Genomic DNA, 17105 nt, shown 5'->3' with positions numbered 1-17105 from the left:
TACAATTAATGGCAGTTCTGTCTCTGAGGAACTTCCCTGAAGAAAAGATTACAAGAAGCCCGACAGGACTTCACAGTCCTCATTTCTCCTCTTCGGCTTACAGCTAGGTTTTCCCTGCCGACATCTGTTCTTAATTCACCACTGACATAAAATAAATTCATTGACAAAAATTACGTCTAAATTAGGACTGAAATGGTAGGAGCGGCCATTAAGAGCTGGAGTCAGACAATTAAGGCTGACCCCCTGCGCACGGAGCACGCGGTGGCACGCCGAGGCACGGCTGGGATGCTGCCGGGCACGACCTCGCCCTCCCCCGAGCATCGCTTCTCGTGCTGAACGCGTCCCTGTCCCCGGGCCGCAAGAGGGGAGGGCCGCGGGCACGGGGCTCTCGGCAGAGCGCTCCGACGCCTGCTAAGCAGCCGCCCCTCTGTCTCCAAGCCGGGGCCACCTCTGGGGTGTCGGTGCCCGGGGACGCCCGGGCGCTGGCTCCGCCGCAGGGAAAGATGCAGGAGGATGCAGGAGCGAGGCCAGCACGCCGCGGGCCGTGCTGGGAGAGGGTGCTGGGGCACGGCAGCCCTGCGAGCACCGCGGGGAGCGGGCAGCGATGGACCCGAAGCGATGGGACGGTGGGAGCAGGAGAGCAGAAAAGCGCTGCAGCCCCAGCGCTGGAGGGGTGGTGGCGGGAGAGACTGAGGGAGGAAAGCGCCGATGCTGCCAGACAGACACCTGAATAACAATTAAATAAGTAAAATATGCACTATTTACCTGTCTCTCAGGCAACACACACATAATTAGTTTATGTAAATACCTAACTTGGATTGGCAAAATAAGCACAGAGGCAGCTTATTTTCGTGAATAAATATTTATCTCGGTGCTTATGCTGTTGGTGGGCTCTGCTGTGACCGGCCGTCACGCACAGCTTTCCTCCGGCGGAGGTCGGACGCTGCAGGATTTCCACAGTGACCGTGGCTGTGCGAGAGCTGTTCTGACCCGCGGGCCACGTTCCTGTGATAACTGAGACCTTGAAGATAAGACTTAGCATTTTCTGATAAAAGCCAAATATCTCTGTAGTGAATACAATCCTCCATCCACTGAACGCCTGGTGAACCCCCATCAGTTCCACCCAAGTGACGACGCTGTAACACTGGGCGAATAAGGAGATTCAAACCCTTGAAGGTGTGTTAGAGAAGTGTCTGCGTTTGGTGTGTAGCCGCCTTGGCAACATTCATCTTTCTGGCCTCGATTCAGCAGAACACTTAGGAACATACATAAGACTTGGAAGGCGTGCAAGCGCCGGTAAAACAGAAGCATATGCTTAAGTGGTTTTGCTGGATAAGGGCCTTTAAGCCACCAGCACTTGCTATAATTCCTCATTTTTAATAAAACCCATCTTACTGTGCAACAGCATAAAAGTTGGGGCTGAGGGAAGGAACCAGTCAGGGCCCGATAATTGACTTCCCAGTTTGTAATGTCAGAGCATGACAAATGAAAGCTTCACCCTTGGTGGGTTTTGATTTAGATCCTCTCAGTCAGCAAACCCTTAATTAGAGGCCACCTTCAGAAAAATCTGCATTGATAAAAAGGATATCGAAGCGCAGCCCCGTCCTGCCTGTAATAGCTCAGGACACCGCAGCAGACCGCGCTCCCTCATGCCCGCTCCATCCTGCCTGTGTGTGACATTTACTGCCAAGGACACGGGGCTGTGATCAAATCACGGGAGCTGCTGAAGTGACACAGTAAAATTTTATTTCTGCACTAAAAGCGTTTTGATCCTTGGGCATCCATGCAGATTCCTCTCTCTTCATTTTTTGTGCTAAAGCATAAACTCCTCGCTGTTACTTAGCTCGCTCTATCATTTTGACAAATTTGGCTCAGGATCCTTCAGACAGGCAGTCGCTGGCGAGCACTGACCACAGAACTGCTCATTTGTTTCCTCCTTCACAAAAATCCGTAGCCAAATCCTTCAATATCTCCTTCAGTTTTCCCTGTTGAGTCAGGACACCCACGCAGAAGTGACGGAGCAGCTGAAATGCTGCATTTCTTTTGCCATTTTTGCCTTGTGACTTTGGAGACCGGTAAGCCAAAACTCTCGCGTGTGCTGTACCATGGGGAGAGCAGCCGAGCTCCAAGCCTGGCGGGCACCCTCCGCCGGGACGCGGCCACGGTGCCGCCCTGCTCCGGAGACGCAGAACGTCTCCTCAGGCAGGGCAGCCGGCGCTGCCCGTCCCGCCTGAAAACCACTGTCCTTCGGTTTCCGTCAGCGTCACCACAGCTGGCACCAAAGCGCTCACTTGGAACACACTGTTTCCGTTTTCTCTAAGTTTTGACAAATGCCAGCGATGGAAAGGTACGCTTTCTGTACCAAGCTGGTTCTAAAATATCTTTCCATTTGGAAAGTGACGCAGAAAGGGAACCAAGCAGGGCTCGGGTAAAGAACCGCGCTAGAAAAAAAATACGTATTTTTACCCTTGTTAGAGAATTCCTTAGAGAATTCCTGAAACTGTTCCATTCAGGACCTCTAAAGCTTTGTGCATATGAGCTGGGAAGTCCACCATTAATTAGCAGAAGTGATTCCCTGGTGGGGTTTGCAGCCGTACGCACGGCACAGACCTGCTGGGAACGCCGTGATGGTTTCGCTCACTCCCACTGGCCGGGCACGCTTGGAGAGTCCCACAGCGCTCCTGCCCTACGCCGCGGCTTCCCCAGAACCAGCCTTTCCAGTTTGATCGTGAAGTCGACTGAGGGGAAAGAAATTGAACCTTTTGCCTCCTGCTGCTACGATATTGCTTCCTGCAACTTCGTTCCGGAGTGGGGTCCCTCTGCGACGGCCTCCTCTGGCAGCAGCATCGGGAGGAAGGCCAACAACAACAAATCATCTCTGCCAACGGCGGGATCCGCACACAGCAAACTCTCTGATGTAGAGAGTTCCGCGGCAAGAAGCAAGCACAGCGAGGATGGCAGATGTTTTATACCAATTTAAGATATAATTGTTCTGACCACCTTAGAAGAGCCAATCAAGACGGGCTCATTGCACGTAGGCAAAAGCCGCGGAGACTGTAAGACCTCTCTGTTGCCTGCGCTGCGTTTCGCTAGCTGACACCAACCAAAAATCTATACAATGAAAGTCCTAGAGTATAACGAGCAAACAACAGCCCGTGTTTCGCTCTCCAGCCCGCTGATTTAGATCAAGAACAACTCTCTTAAAAATGGTAATCACATCCACACCACCACCTCCAGAGTCTCGCCCAATGTCTTTACAGACCCTCCATCCGTGTTGGGGTTTCATTCAGGTGACGAAAAGTCTTTGTAATAACTGGGCCGTGTTATGTCATGGGGACATGGTTTAGAAGGGGTTTTGTCAGGGCAGGTTAATGGTTGGACTTGATGATCTTAAAGGTCCCTTCCAACCTCAGCAATTCTATGATTCTACGTCAGCTCCACGTTCCGCTGGTCCTGTCTGAGGTGGATGCTGTGCCTGACGCCCACAGACCCGTCCCCGGTCCCTCACCCGGAGGCGGCGGAGCAGCTCGCAGAAAGCTGCGCAGACCCCCACGCGTGCGGCGCAGTGCGGCTCTGACGGCGGCTTTGCCTTCGCTGCACGGCGAGATTGCGGGGCGGAAGGGGAGGGGGTGCGTGGAGCGCAGCCAGGGCCGGGCACAGAGGGCCCCGCCGGCCCCGGGGACACGGGCAGCAGGTCCAGCCCAGCGCTGGCGGAGGCTCAGGGCAGCTGTGCCCCCTCCGCAAAGGGAGCGGGGACCCCCAGGGCTGCACTTTGGGGGTTTTTGGCCCAATACTGCAGTGTGACTGCTGTGGGTGTTTCTAAAGGGGTGGAAACACCTCTGTCTCTAACGCCTTCTTTCTCTCCGTGTTGCACACAGAAAGCTGATCTGGCCGTTGCTCCTCTCACCATCACCCACGTTCGGGAGAAAGCGATAGACTTCTCCAAGCCCTTTATGACCCTGGGGGTCAGCATCTTGTACCGCAAGCCCAACGGGACCAACCCCAGCGTGTTCTCCTTCCTCAACCCCCTGTCTCCTGACATCTGGATGTACATCCTCCTCGCCTACCTGGGGGTCAGCTGCGTGCTCTTTGTCATCGCCAGGTAAGGGGACGCCAGTGCCACCCCACCCCACTGCCATCACGCCACATCTGCTGCCATGCCAAGACACCCTCCTCACGCTCAGATCCGTTTTGCTGCCCGGTGTGTCGCAGGCATCCAACCCCCCAGGGGAGGTGCAGCATTAAACCCGTGTCGTTAATGAAACGACTTTTGGTCCGTTACCCGAGGGCAGGCGGGTCTCTTGGCGTGGGGTCGCTCGCGGCTGTCAGACTCCCGTGCCCTGTCCTCTTTCACACCTGCGTCTCAGGGTGGTTGTAGAGGGGATGCAAACCCCGTGGTGAAAATTAAAGATGAGCCATCCACAGGGGAAATTTGTTTCCTTCTTCGCTACCTCCAGCCTGTGTTATACCCTTTGTACTGCTTTACCGTGCCAAATGTGCTTGTGTTTGTTTGCTTTATTAACATAAACCTGTGAGCCTCTTTTGCTGTATCAGGGCAGGCAGTTTCACAGATTTAGTAGACTTCCAGTACAAAAGAATTTTAAAATGTGCTTTCTTTTGTGATTTTAGAAATTTCATTGTCTTTCCATTTCATTGGCACCTCCCTGCTATAATGAAGGGTAATGGGACATCCGATATTTCTGCTCTGTATCGTTCCTCACCAGTCATACTCCTGTTAGGTCACTTCCCACCCGCCTTCTCCAGGGGTAGCGCAGTCTCACCGCTGTGTCCTGGACACAAAGCTCCCCAGTCCCGCACCATTTTCAGCTCCTGTCTCTGAACCCTCCACCAGCAAAGCTCCCACAAACCCTTCCCTATATCAAAAGAATGGAAAATCCATTGCTACAGATCAGACAATGTGTCTGTTTACAAAATTAATATGCATCTAATTAGCATGTTTAAAACCTCTATATTTAAAAGCAGCAGAATTTGCATATATTTGCATGTGTTATTAATTTCACAGCATCTTTGATGAGAGGCACAGTCCAGGGCTGCTCTCAATACGTGATTTCACCTTTTCAAACCAAAACAAAGCATTTGCCTCCCTCCTGCTGGGCAGCCGCCCTCCCCAGCCTCGCACAGCCCTGGCTGGGCGTTTAAGGATTTTGTGTAAATACTGTGCCCGGGGAAGTTTCCTAAGCAGAATCTGCAGTCAGATACTCATTTCTCATTTCTTCCAGTTTAAGTTATGCCAGTGGTGCCTTCAGAAACCTCCCCGCTGCCCCCCCCGGACTGGGGCTCTGCGCAGACCCCTGCCCCCAAGGGCTGCCTTGCAGAGCTTTCCTCAGAGCATCCTTCAGAAACCAGCTCCTATCTAAAGCACTGACATCAATCAGACAGCCAAAGGAAAGATTAAATACGAAACCAGCAACCAGAATCCATTAACCCTCATGTTACAACAAATCTGCAATTTTCAACATCCCTCAGGTCCGTGGAGGCATTTAGAGATGATTTCCTGAGTTTACTATGTAATATCCTAATTACACAAAACAGCAGTTGTCAAAGTAAACTCGGCTTAGCAGACAGCAGTAGTGCTCCAAACCATCTGGGATGGGGAAGAGCTACATCGCCCGATCCTGCCCCCGCAGAGGTGCAGAGCCGGAGAGGTCGCACTCCCCTCTCAGAGGACACGGGAGGCCCTCCATGTTCAAGATCTTCACTGCAACCGTTCTCCTTCCCAGGCTTCGCTCTGCACCTCTATCAAACGGCCGTGCAGCGGGTTTCCGGGCGCTCTCCTGAGGTCCCACAGAAGCTGTCTGAGCACGGACAGCTTTGCAGGCTGTTTGCACGGCGCCCACCGGGAGCACAGCCCTGGGCTCTCGCAGCGCTGCGGTACCACCGGCAGCTCATAACAACAACCGAACGGTTCATTGCAGCAGGCGGGTGGTGTAGCGCACAGAAATGGCAGCACTTGTTATTACTATACTAGAGAAGGAAGAGAGCGGCCTTGCCATTAGCACATCGCTCCACCTTCCCGCCGGAGGCAGGCAGCAGCCGGTGCCACACAAACTGTGGGACAGTTGGACAAAACACCGCTGCCGGCTCCGTCCCGCCCCGGCTGAAGGGCCCGGAGCGTCCGGGACTGCCGCGGGGCAGGATGGGGTCCTCAGCAGTTTTGCTTTGTGTCAGAGAGGAGCCAGGCGCTCTCAGCAGGAAAAGATACTCATCTGGGAAAATGAGCCCCAGGAAATTACAAAAAGGAAAAATATTGCGATGAGTGATAGAACTCCTTCACTTTATGTCTCCGTTAGCCGTGCAGAACACAGCTAGATGGGCTCCGCTGCCATAAGGGCTTTGGCTTTAATGCCGTAAGTACTAGACTGCGTGTGCGGCTTGGAATGACGATTGAAATACAATTTTACATTTATGAGTTTATTTTTCCTGATTCGTATAATGGCCAAATCCAGCCCAAATTGTCCAGGTCCCACTTTCAAAGCACGTTAAGTGTGCAGATTGTATCTGCGCAGGAAATTCATCGCAGTAAATCCTGAGGAAAGGCTGAAGGAGATGCTGGGACAGGCCCCGATGTGAGAACACCTTGGGCACCGCTTTTTCCAGGCAGGACGATCCAGGTGCTCCGTTCAGAGAGCAGCGGGGCTGCCCAGCCCCGGGCACCCAGGGCGACGCGTCCCGCCGTCGGCAGCGATGTGCACGCAGCGCCCGCCCCGACCCACCGAGTCGGGCACCCAAGCGGGCACCGGCCCGACCCCCCCCGGCCTTGCCCGCGCGGGAGGGCACTCGCTGGGTGGGGGTCTGGGCTAAGCCGGAGCCCCCCATGTGCCCACACGCGCGGCAGTCGCGCTCGGGAACCACGTGGGTGTTTTGACGCCCCTCTGGGGACCGCCCCGGCGCGGCGAACGCGGGAGGCTGTGCCGGGCTGTGCGGCTGGCGTCGGGGGTGGAAACCTAAGAACTGCAAAACTCTGGTTTTGCTCTGAGATGACCCAGAATGAGCCTCATAATCTCTCTACATCACTGCAGTCATGATGTAATACCACAGTTTTTCCCTATCTATTTCCTATCTATTTCCCTATCCCTAGCTATTTTTTGGCTGAAATCGAGCCTATAAAATACTGCAATTACAGTTTCTTTTTCATGTGTTTTGCTCCTGACATTTCTTCTGTCTTCCTATTCTTTCAAAGAACACCAAATATTCAGTGTAATTAAGGCTCTGCAGGAACAATCTTTCAACACATAGAGATGAAGAGAAAGAGATTTCATGGGGAACATATTTACTGCTTTCAGAAGCAATGGAAACAATATCTGCTTTTGACCCCAGCAAGGCCTCTAAAATTCAATCCTCAGGAGAAAACCACAGTCAAAATAGCAAAGCCTTAACTCAGAGATGGGAGTATCCTGAACGAGGCACCAGAGTCCTCTGCTGACGCTATAATCATAGGTCAATGCCACTTAAAGCCAACTTAGGAACTATTTAGAGGCAGGCAAAGGATGTATTTGATCCATCTCCCCTTTTAATCAGTCTTCCTTAGTTATTGATGAAGCCTCCGCTCCTCACCAACCAGCCCCCCCCCCAGAGCTATAAACACCAGCAATTTATAAGGCTTCGTGGGGGTAATTTGTCTGGTGACTCTGGCGCGAGGTTGGAGGTGGCCCGTGCAGGTGGCTGATTTGAATTGTCACCCGTCCTCTGACTCACACGGCCTTCAAATTACAGCTGATCACCTTTGGGTGCACAACAGGGCAGGTGGGTCTAATATTCATCTTAATTGCAACAAGGACTGGGTCATCCACAAGAAATGTCTCTGGAGATGCAATTTAGACTCAAAAAGCATTTTGTGTTAGATCTTTAAACCTTCCTTGAAATGCTCCCCCGTTTCCCTGCCAAAAAGGCCAAGAAGAGACAAGAAAATAATCATAGTTTCTGATGAAATATTCCTCAGACCCTGTTCTGCACCGGAGGAGGGGGGAAGCCAGCCCACGGTGGATCCTGAGCAGCCCCCATTTATTATGGCTCTAGCTGTACGGGGTCAACGAGCTCCGCTCGCTTCTTCCTTCATTACTCCTCTGTTTCCGCTAATGGTCCCACTCACTTTTCAAGCACTGAAGACGCTGTCGCAGCTTTGCAGTTTTCTGAATATTTCTCTGTAATTTGAGCAGCACCAGTAGGTTTTCACTCAGAGACCTTGAAGTTCTCCAGTGTGTCATCTTGTCAGGCTCATTTGATCTTACCAATTCCCTTTCTGTTTCATATTCTTTCATCGGCAGCCCAAGAAAGTTTTCATCTAATTCTTGAACTCTGGCTTCATTTGACAGAGAGGGCTTCGGCGCCGTCCTTTATGGCAGAAATTTACAGCGAGTTTAAAGAAATAGGCAGCACGTAAAGCCAGGTCTAAATTCAGCCTGATTCTTGTTTTCCTTTCTGATTTTCTCCTATTTAAGAAAGCAGGGGGAGGTGGGCAGTGAGAGCGGCCCGGCCGTTCCCTGGAGGAACGAGCAGGACTGTCAGGGCACAGCCCGAGCGAGGCACCCGCCAACCCAGAGCGGGCGACGGTCCCCACTGCAGAACGGCGAGATAAAAGAGGGGGGAGGAGAGGCCGCTAAACTGTACCTCGCGCGTGGAAAACAGAAGCCAAAAGTGACAGATATACCCAGGATGAACTTCTCTACACCCACACGGCCTGTGCGCTGCGCCCCGTCCGTCCCCCGTGATGGGGTCTTCCCCACGGACACCCTCCCGTGCTTCGCCCTGCTCCGTTCACATCCCGCGGACGGCGGCTCCGCGTTTGCAGAACATCTCCTCGCCTCTGGCGCCGAGGGGGGAGCAGGGCTGGGAGGTGTTTGCTGAGGGGCACCTGGGAGAGAGCTGGGGCTCTTTTCTCCAAGTATATCCAACTGTCTGACTGTGGGCGCCTGTGAAATTAAGCAACAAGACATCTCCTTGGGTAGCAGCGCGTCTGGCGGAGAATTACAGAGAGAAATATCTCCTAATACAAACTGTGGGCTGGGCTTTGAGAAAGGGCTGTTGTAAAGCTACAGAGATTTCAGAAGGAAGCGGAGATGATAATTAATGCCTGGTTCAAAAGCAATTATACCAATTATGTTTTTAATTTAATCTCTGCAAAATTTGGGACTCTTAGAAAATGTAAATAAACAGCTCTAAAAATATTAGTGTCTCTCCTGTTGAGCATCCTCCCCAGATCCTGGCTGGGAGAGCCGTGCTCACAGCAGTGCTTGCCTGCCAGCCCTAGGCAGGATTTGCAGAGAAAATTCCCTCGGTTCTGCCCAAGAACTACAGAGGGCCCCATAGAAACATGCCCCCGCAGGGCGTAAACGTTCTCCCACCACCTGCACCAGTGCCGAGCACCGCAGCAGCCCGTGGCAAACCCACACCCGCTCCCACCGTTGTGCTGGTGCTCTGACCGCGCAGGACTCCTGCCCATCAGGGCGGTGGGAAGCTCTGCTTCTCACTGAGCTAAATCCCACCCCCATTCCCATGTGCACCAGCAGGAGAGTCCCCCGAAACGCTGCCGTTTGCCACAGCTACCGCTGCAGAACCACTGCAGCACCTCTCCTCACTCCATCTAGAAATGTCACTATTCCCCACATCCCGGAACTGTTGCGTACTCGGGCTCGAGGTCGCGTGTCTGCACCGCATCCCATCCCATGGTCGTGTGCTCCATTGCTGTCGTGTGACGTAGTGCTGCAGAGATGATCCGAAGTGACCGAAGGCTTTGGGGAAGCGACTTGCGATACCTCAGAAGGACCTGGCTTCCCGGGTTTCCTTGCTGTCTGCAATGTGGGACACGGGGCTAACAGCCACGCTGGTCACTTCTGAAAATCTTGGCTGAATTTGTCTTTTACTTTAATAAGCCGCACAACCGAAGGGGTCGGCAGGCCCTGCGCAGCAGCACGAGATGTATTAAGGCTCTTTTTTTCCTGTTCCTTTAGGGTCTTGTCATGCCACATCCCGATTAATGAGCTCTCGCTTTCCATGTGCCGCCGTAGGTTCAGCCCATACGAGTGGTACGATGCTCACCCCTGTAACCCAGGATCAGACATCGTGGAGAATAACTTCACCCTATTGAACAGCTTCTGGTTTGGGATGGGAGCACTGATGCAGCAAGGTACGGCGGCACCTCCCCGCACCCCCCCACCGGCTCTCCAGCACAGACCTTTTGTGGCAGCTTTTTAAATTTAAAATGTATTTTGTTGTGATGGGAACAAGATAAAACATCTGAACAGGCACAGAAGCACTCGTCAGGACCGGCTCCCCGCTGAAAGGCGGCGAGGTGTGGGAGAGGGGAGGCAGCTCTCCTCCGGCACCTCCTGGGACCCGCTGTGCTGGGAAGCGCCCGGCGCCTGCTGCTCCCGGAGGAGACGCCGTGGGGCACAGCAGCACCTACGGGAGCCGCTGCCCGGGGAGCCGCGTGCACCGCGGGCAGCCCCTGGCTGGGGCCACGGCCCGCAAAGCGCTAATGAGACAGTAATCTCATCAGGGGAACCAGCTGTGATCTGCAGCTCAGGAGCTCTTGGCGACTGCGTTTGTTGTTATTCACTCACTTTGAACTTCATCTCTGCGCAGACACCTGCTGAGCCGTGGGATGGAGAAAAGGGGGGGACATGTGCCAGGGCCGAGCCCCGTCTGGGGCACCAGGAAAAGGTCCAAGGCTTTTATGCCAAGAAAACCATCCGATTTCTTCTGTGTCAGAGCAGGCCGGAGCTTGTCAATCTTTTTTTCTTTTTTTTTTTTGACACCTGCCTCTATTTGTGCTTCCCACCGTCTGCGGGGTCAAAGCCCCCGTCCCAACAGCTCACCCCACGGCTCCGGGACAGACTCATCGCTGGCCCCAGGAGGCAGAGCCCCGCAGGCTGCAGCTGCTGCCGGCACGCACGTGCCCGTGTGCGGCAATAATCACTACTAATGAAGCGTGCACGCTCTGGCAGGTGTCAGAAGGAGCAGCTCCCGAGCCTGCCATCTGGAAGCGCACAGCTACGCGACGGAGCAGTGGTGTGTTCACACGTGTGCTGCTGCCGGTGTGCACGCAGGAGCACCCACCCACCGTGCCCCCAGGAGGAACGCTGCCTTCGTCTCCCTCAGCAGTTTAATTCGCCAAACTCCGCAGCATCCCACAGATTCTGTAAATTCCTGCTTCTGTTAATTCAAGCAATTTGTTTAAGTTCAGTATCTCTGTCCAGGCTCGCTCGGTTTTAAATCAACTTTTACAGAAGACAGAACATCTTGCCCTCTGGCCTGTCTCCATTTTTATCCTCATCTGGTCATTCTGCACATTGTGAAATGGCCTCAAACTCCCTCTAGCACAGGGCGAAGGCTGCTGGGGCAGAGAGGATGGCGAGAGCTCCTGCAGGCAGCTCTCCCTGGCAGCCACTGCCTCTGAGACTAAACGCTTTCAGTGTCGCTGGTGTACGACACCACAATGACAGGAACCTTCGAAATGGGAAATGGATGGGATTACATTCATATATGTGGATGGAATAGAGCAAATGGAAGATCTATAGATGGAATGAATAGAGTAAATCTGTTAGGAAGACAGCAGAGGGGGAGCTTGTGAGCAGCTCCGAATAAGGAACGAAATTCATCTGTGATCTAATTGCAGAAAATCCAGGAATAGAAATAAGCGGAAAATGTCAAACATTTGTCACACTTTAATTTACCGTGTATCAGTAGTTACACCCAGAGAGCAAAAGAACCGCAGCATCAGCTTGGTGGCATGCACAGTGCTACTGCTCTGCGCTCCTCCTGCTGCCGCTGCTCCAGCCTGTAATAGAGACTCTTCCCGATCTCGGCTGCTCTGATGGACAGTGACAGTTCCCAGCAAGAGGGTTTAGCAGGATGAATCATCCTCTTATCAGATGCTGATAAATGAAAAGAGCTGTATTCTTTTTAACTCTATTCTGCATCTAAGAAAAATAATATTTCAAAGCTAGACTGATGTCACACCGTCCAATGCATCAAAGGGCATGAGATGGAATGGGGAAGAAGCAGGATCTTGAGAAGAACCGAAGCAGCCCTCGATGTCCAAGGCTCCTCTGCTCCCTGGTGCCTCCTTGCTGCATTCAGACAGGAGAAAAACCACACTCCATGCTATGCTTTGATGCCACACTGCTTAAAACTGCTTTGCAAAGCCCAATCTTTGCTGCAAATTCCAGGTTGGATATATCCTCTGAACGCAGTTGTTTCAAACCCAGAGCTGTTGCCTGGCTTTGAAAGGTGTCTTGGGCGATTACAAAAATAGCACAACCCATTTAGTCCTTCATGTCTGCTCAATAAAAGTCATTCCAGACCTGTTACACCTTTTCTGCTGTAACATCTCCTGCTTCCCTACTTCTAACCAGTATTCAAAGTACTGGACCCTGATAGTTCCTTTCTCTCGCTGTTTGATTTTTTTTAAACCTTGTGTATTTGAACACACTCCCTAGAGTGAGTCCTTTGAAAAGTAATCCATATAAAAGCAAAGCACTTTTTAAATGGCAGAACAAAACACTCATAAAAGTTCATAAATGGCTCGCTATTTAAATCTCATAAAAGCAGCCTAGTTAATTACTTCAGTTCGAATGTTTCCTGTAAATTGTGCACTGTACCCAAGGTCAGCAATAAAGGGAGAGGATTTTTCTGCAAATGCTACAAAAACCCCACCGACTTCCTCGCATGCAAGATGTCTGGATAATTTGCCTCAAAACCAGTTGGTTTTAATTGTGTAGCTGTTACAGTTTTGACAGTGAAATCTAATCTTTTTATATATATGTGTGTGTATGTACATATTGTACGTATGTATATATAAAACGGGTCCTTTCTCTCTCTTTGCTTCCTCTTCCCTCCTTCTCCTTCCCCCCATCCCACCCCAGGCTCTGAGCTGATGCCCAAAGCACTGTCTACACGGATCATTGGTGGCATATGGTGGTTCTTCACCCTAATTATCATCTCGTCCTACACGGCCAACCTTGCCGCCTTCCTGACGGTGGAGAGGATGGAATCCCCCATCGACTCCGCAGACGACTTGGCAAAGCAGACAAAAATAGAGTACGGAGCAGTGAAGGATGGAGCTACGATGACCTTCTTCAAGGTGAGACCTGGCAAAGGCTTTCCACCATCCCGGCAGAGACGCAGCACTCTCAGGCCAACGGGAGTGAGAACAGAGAACCAAAGACAAAAAGCCTCCGAAGCCACCGCTGCTTCTCCTTATAGCCGCGTTGTTTCAGTCTCACATCCTTGTCCAGACCTTGAACCCTGTCAGTTCAGCTTGCCTAGATTCCCATCGCGGCTAAACCCCCCTCTCCCTGGTGCTAATTGAGGTTAGAATTACAAAGTTATATTGATTTTACAGCTTTGGAGACTGTACCCAGTATTGGCTCAGACACCCTAAAAGGAGGCACGTATTAGGCCTCCAGAAAAAAGCCCCGCAGAGAAATCCTACATTCCCTGAAGTATCTTCCCTGTTGCCACATCTCACCCGCTGCAGCTCCTCCTTGTCTCTACAGCAACAGCTCCACAGAGCCCTCGGGGCTGACCGGGTCGGCCTTCAGGGACAGGGAAGAGAACAAATGACACCTAAACCCGGACAGATGTTGCAAAGTGCCCTCCCTGACCGGTATTTTTTACAGCTGAAATATCTTTCTTGTCCTTCAGGTGTTCACATTAATGTAGTCAAGTTTTATTAACCTCTGAAACCCAGCGCAGGGTAACACCACCAATGCATCAGAGTTAAATTACATTAATTTCTTCTCTTTAAAGCATAATTAATTTCAGAAGTTAGCCAACACTGCAGAGGAGGTAGCTAAGAGCATTCATATTTCACTATTGCCTCAAAAATTGAAAGAAACCGAGGGACTTAAAAAGACCTTTAAAACCACAGCTAGCCTGTAAAAACACGCTTTGAAAAAAGAGTGAGAGAATAAAGGAATAGAAATGAGGGGTGATTAATCTAAGGAATGATCCCCGTGGCTTGGAGAGGAATTTAAATTCATCGATGAACTCAAAAAGCCGTCTTTCCGGGGAAGGTTTGGTGTTCTCTGTGCTCCCCTGGGAGCGCCGGTCAGAGCCCGGGGTCCCGCCGTGCCGCTGCCCTCCCGGGGCGCTTGGTCAGCGCGGCCGCAGGAGCGCCGGCGGATCAGAGCCGGCGGCCGCAGGAGCGGCACTGCCTCCCCCCGCACCTCGGCTGCCTTCCCCCTCCGGTCACCCTAATTCAGCGGGAATATATGGGCCAAAGTGTGACAAACATAGTTCATGCTTTAAAAAGCAGGTTGTGCCTGGAATACTGCAATAATTTGAATAGGCACAGTGTAAAGGCAGCTACAGTAGGCTGTCAGCAGTTTAATTGCCAAGACTCATTAAAGGAAGCCAATGTGCTGAGTTTTAATAACAAGAAGCAGCAGCATTCTTCCGCAACTTTTCTTGGCTGAGACTTGGTTAAGGAGCCACTATACTTTCTGAATCTCTGTGCTGACTTTGACAGGCAGGAACACAGATTGGTGAAGAAACATGGAGGATTTTGCTCGGTTTGATCTTTAATTAATTCTGGGAAATGAAAGTGTTGCACAGAATGGGCAGTTGCTGCTGGTTAGTTTGCTTTCTGCGGTGGGGCTGGTGCATGGGGCTTTGTCTCTGGCACGGTCAGATGCCTGGCGTTACCTTCCAAAAGCAATACACACCTACAACAGCTATCAGGAAAAGACAGACTTTTACTTTTGTGTTTTAACTACTCTTTCCAATAAGGGGTTTGCATAAGAATAAAAGGAAACTGCCTTTTTTAAAAACCTCCAAGGACAGAGTATATTTATTGCTTCCTATCAGTATCCATCAGAATCATTCTTCAGGCTTCTAACGGGCATTTGGCAGGATTTATTGATGCAGCGTATTTTCCTTTTTTGTTATTATTATTGCTGTTTGGAGATGAATTCTCAGGGATGTCCCTTCTGACGAGCGTTTCGACTGCTGGAACAGTGGGAGCGCTCGTGTGGGATGACACTGTGTTCACTTGTCCTTCGTGTACAGGGAAATGTGGGAGAGCCAGAACTTCTCCCACCGCTCGCTGAGGTCTTTGACAAATGATGGGCAAATGCCAGGGTGGCTTCAGTACGGCTGCTCTGCCAGTGCCACCTTCACGGGGACAGCTGTCAGACAGCACAAAGGTCTGGGGGACAGAGCAAGGGGCCCCGGCGGCGTCTGCTGAGGATCTGCCCTCCCTGCGGATGGGTGGGACTGAAGGAACGGCCAACAGCTTCACGGGACCTTCCTCTGCTCTGCTAACGCGGGGTTCCCAGCAGAGAGACAGCCCCAGGCAGGCTGCGCGACTGCTGCTCTTCGAAAGCCCCTGCAGGTCTGGCGGACAGAGCACTGCTGCAGTTTGCCGGACAGACTGGTGCTGCTGGGACAAAAGGCTGGTGGGGACACCCTGACTGGGATCCCCCACTGCACCTATTCTGTGGGTCGCCCACTAGGACTTAGCCCAGAGCACTGCCTTGCTCCTCGTACAACCGTTCCCCAAAGCAGTTCCCCTCACGTCAGGAACTCGATCCTCCGCTTCTCCATCTCCAAGAAGCTGCAAACCGCAGACATGGACCCCCCAGAGCTGTGGCCTGAGCCCCGTGGCCACCATCAGCTGTGACCGGTGGCTGTGGCCACCGCTGTCCTTCACTGAACCTCGTCTGGGCCTGTGGCCCTCCCGGCACCGGGGAGGTGTGACAAAGCGCGGGAGGAGAGCAGCACCCTGGAGCCGAGCTTTGGGAGCAAGGCAAGCGCCTTCCACTCTGTTCCCTGAGGCAGCTCCCAAAACGCTGACCAGACTTCTGCCCGCGGCCAGGCTGAGCGAGGGCTCACGCAGAGCTCACCGAAGTCACCGCAGAAGTTCCCGACTGAACCGAGCCAAAGCACATCTCTGGGGCGGACCCACGGCGGGCGATCCTGCTCCCACAAAGGTTTTTGCCTGTGCGGCTGAGCTGAGCAGCGACTGCGAGTGGGAAGGAGATGAGAGACTTTCACAGATTTTGACTTCACAAAAAGAACTTTTGAGAAGCTATTTATTCCCTGGCAACACAGATCAAGTTGCAGGAATAAACACATATCAATTAATTTAGGAACAGCATCTCGCTTTCATTATAAATCACACCAGAAATCTTGCAGAGGATCGGTCTGTCTCTGAGCAAACGCCGGGTTCACCGTGCGGTTTGGAGAATGAGTGTGAGAGTGTGTGTATGTGTGTACATATATATTCACTTGTACAGAAATGTTAAATCCTCAAGAGTAAGTATCTTCAGCTGGTGAAAATCAATTTATTTTTTCATACAGGCTGGAATTGAAAATCTTAAGCCTGAAAGTTACTTTCTTGCCAATTTCACTGATAAAAACACGTATATGTCTTGGCAAGATGCCTTGTAGTGGCTCCTCTAAACTATTCCATTAATTTATTTGGGTGACTGGTCTTGAAGCATTGGTTATTAAAGGGAGCTTCTGAGCCGTGACTCTAAAGAATGAATCCAGAGGCGTTCGCAGTGTTGTTGCAATTGCGGCATTAAGAGGGGCTGGAACGCAGCTTTTCATACATGCATCTCATTTAGCACTAACTCAGGGTTTTATTAAGACGCAGAGGACAGCGGAGAGGATTCTGCTGTTATTTATCCCGACCGAAATGCGGAGAAGCTCCATTCACATGAATCGGTGGGAGAGGCGTAAGCAGAGAGAAACGGGATCCCCCGGCGTGAGCCATGGCTGCGCTCATCACCAGTGCTAAACTGCCGCCTTTGTTTATTAGCAATAATCTCCATCATTACTAACGTTCCGGAGTTCCCGACTCTCGAATTTCTCTGCCAGGAGGAAGTCAGTGTCAGGTCATTTATCTTAATGCTTCAGAGCAACCACGCAGTGCCTCCTCACCTGCCTTTGGCAGCGGAGCACAGTTGTCACTGAGGGGGACCCTTGGGAGGACGCGGGGGCACAGGAGGGTCTCTCTGCCTGCCACCAACTCCCGCGTCTTTTATACAGCCCATAAAGTGAATGGTGATTCCGTAGGAAAGAAATTTGCACCTAGTCACAGAAAATATCGGTTCAAACCAGTAGCTAATCCCAGCAAA

General features: G+C 51.8%; 1 protein-coding gene across 1 annotated transcript in view; it reads left to right on the top strand.

The window, feature by feature from the left end:
• GRIK3 (glutamate ionotropic receptor kainate type subunit 3) overlaps positions 1-17105 on the top strand; it is a gene marked incomplete at both ends in the record, with an annotated part of 117959 nt that overhangs the window by 95806 nt on the left and 5048 nt on the right. The window contains 3 exons of the mRNA XM_082494296.1: positions 3879-4102; positions 10026-10144; positions 12885-13102. Of these exons, the coding sequence (XP_082350422.1) occupies positions 3879-4102; positions 10026-10144; positions 12885-13102 (561 nt within the window). The remainder of the gene's footprint in view (positions 1-3878; positions 4103-10025; positions 10145-12884; positions 13103-17105) is intronic.

Source organism: Vanellus vanellus (genome assembly GCF_965231255.1).
Source record: "Vanellus vanellus genome assembly, chromosome: 22".
Classification (NCBI taxonomy): domain Eukaryota; kingdom Metazoa; phylum Chordata; class Aves; order Charadriiformes; family Charadriidae; genus Vanellus; species Vanellus vanellus.
Note: the sequence above shows the minus strand (reverse complement) of the source record. Positions and strands in the feature narration are given on the sequence as shown.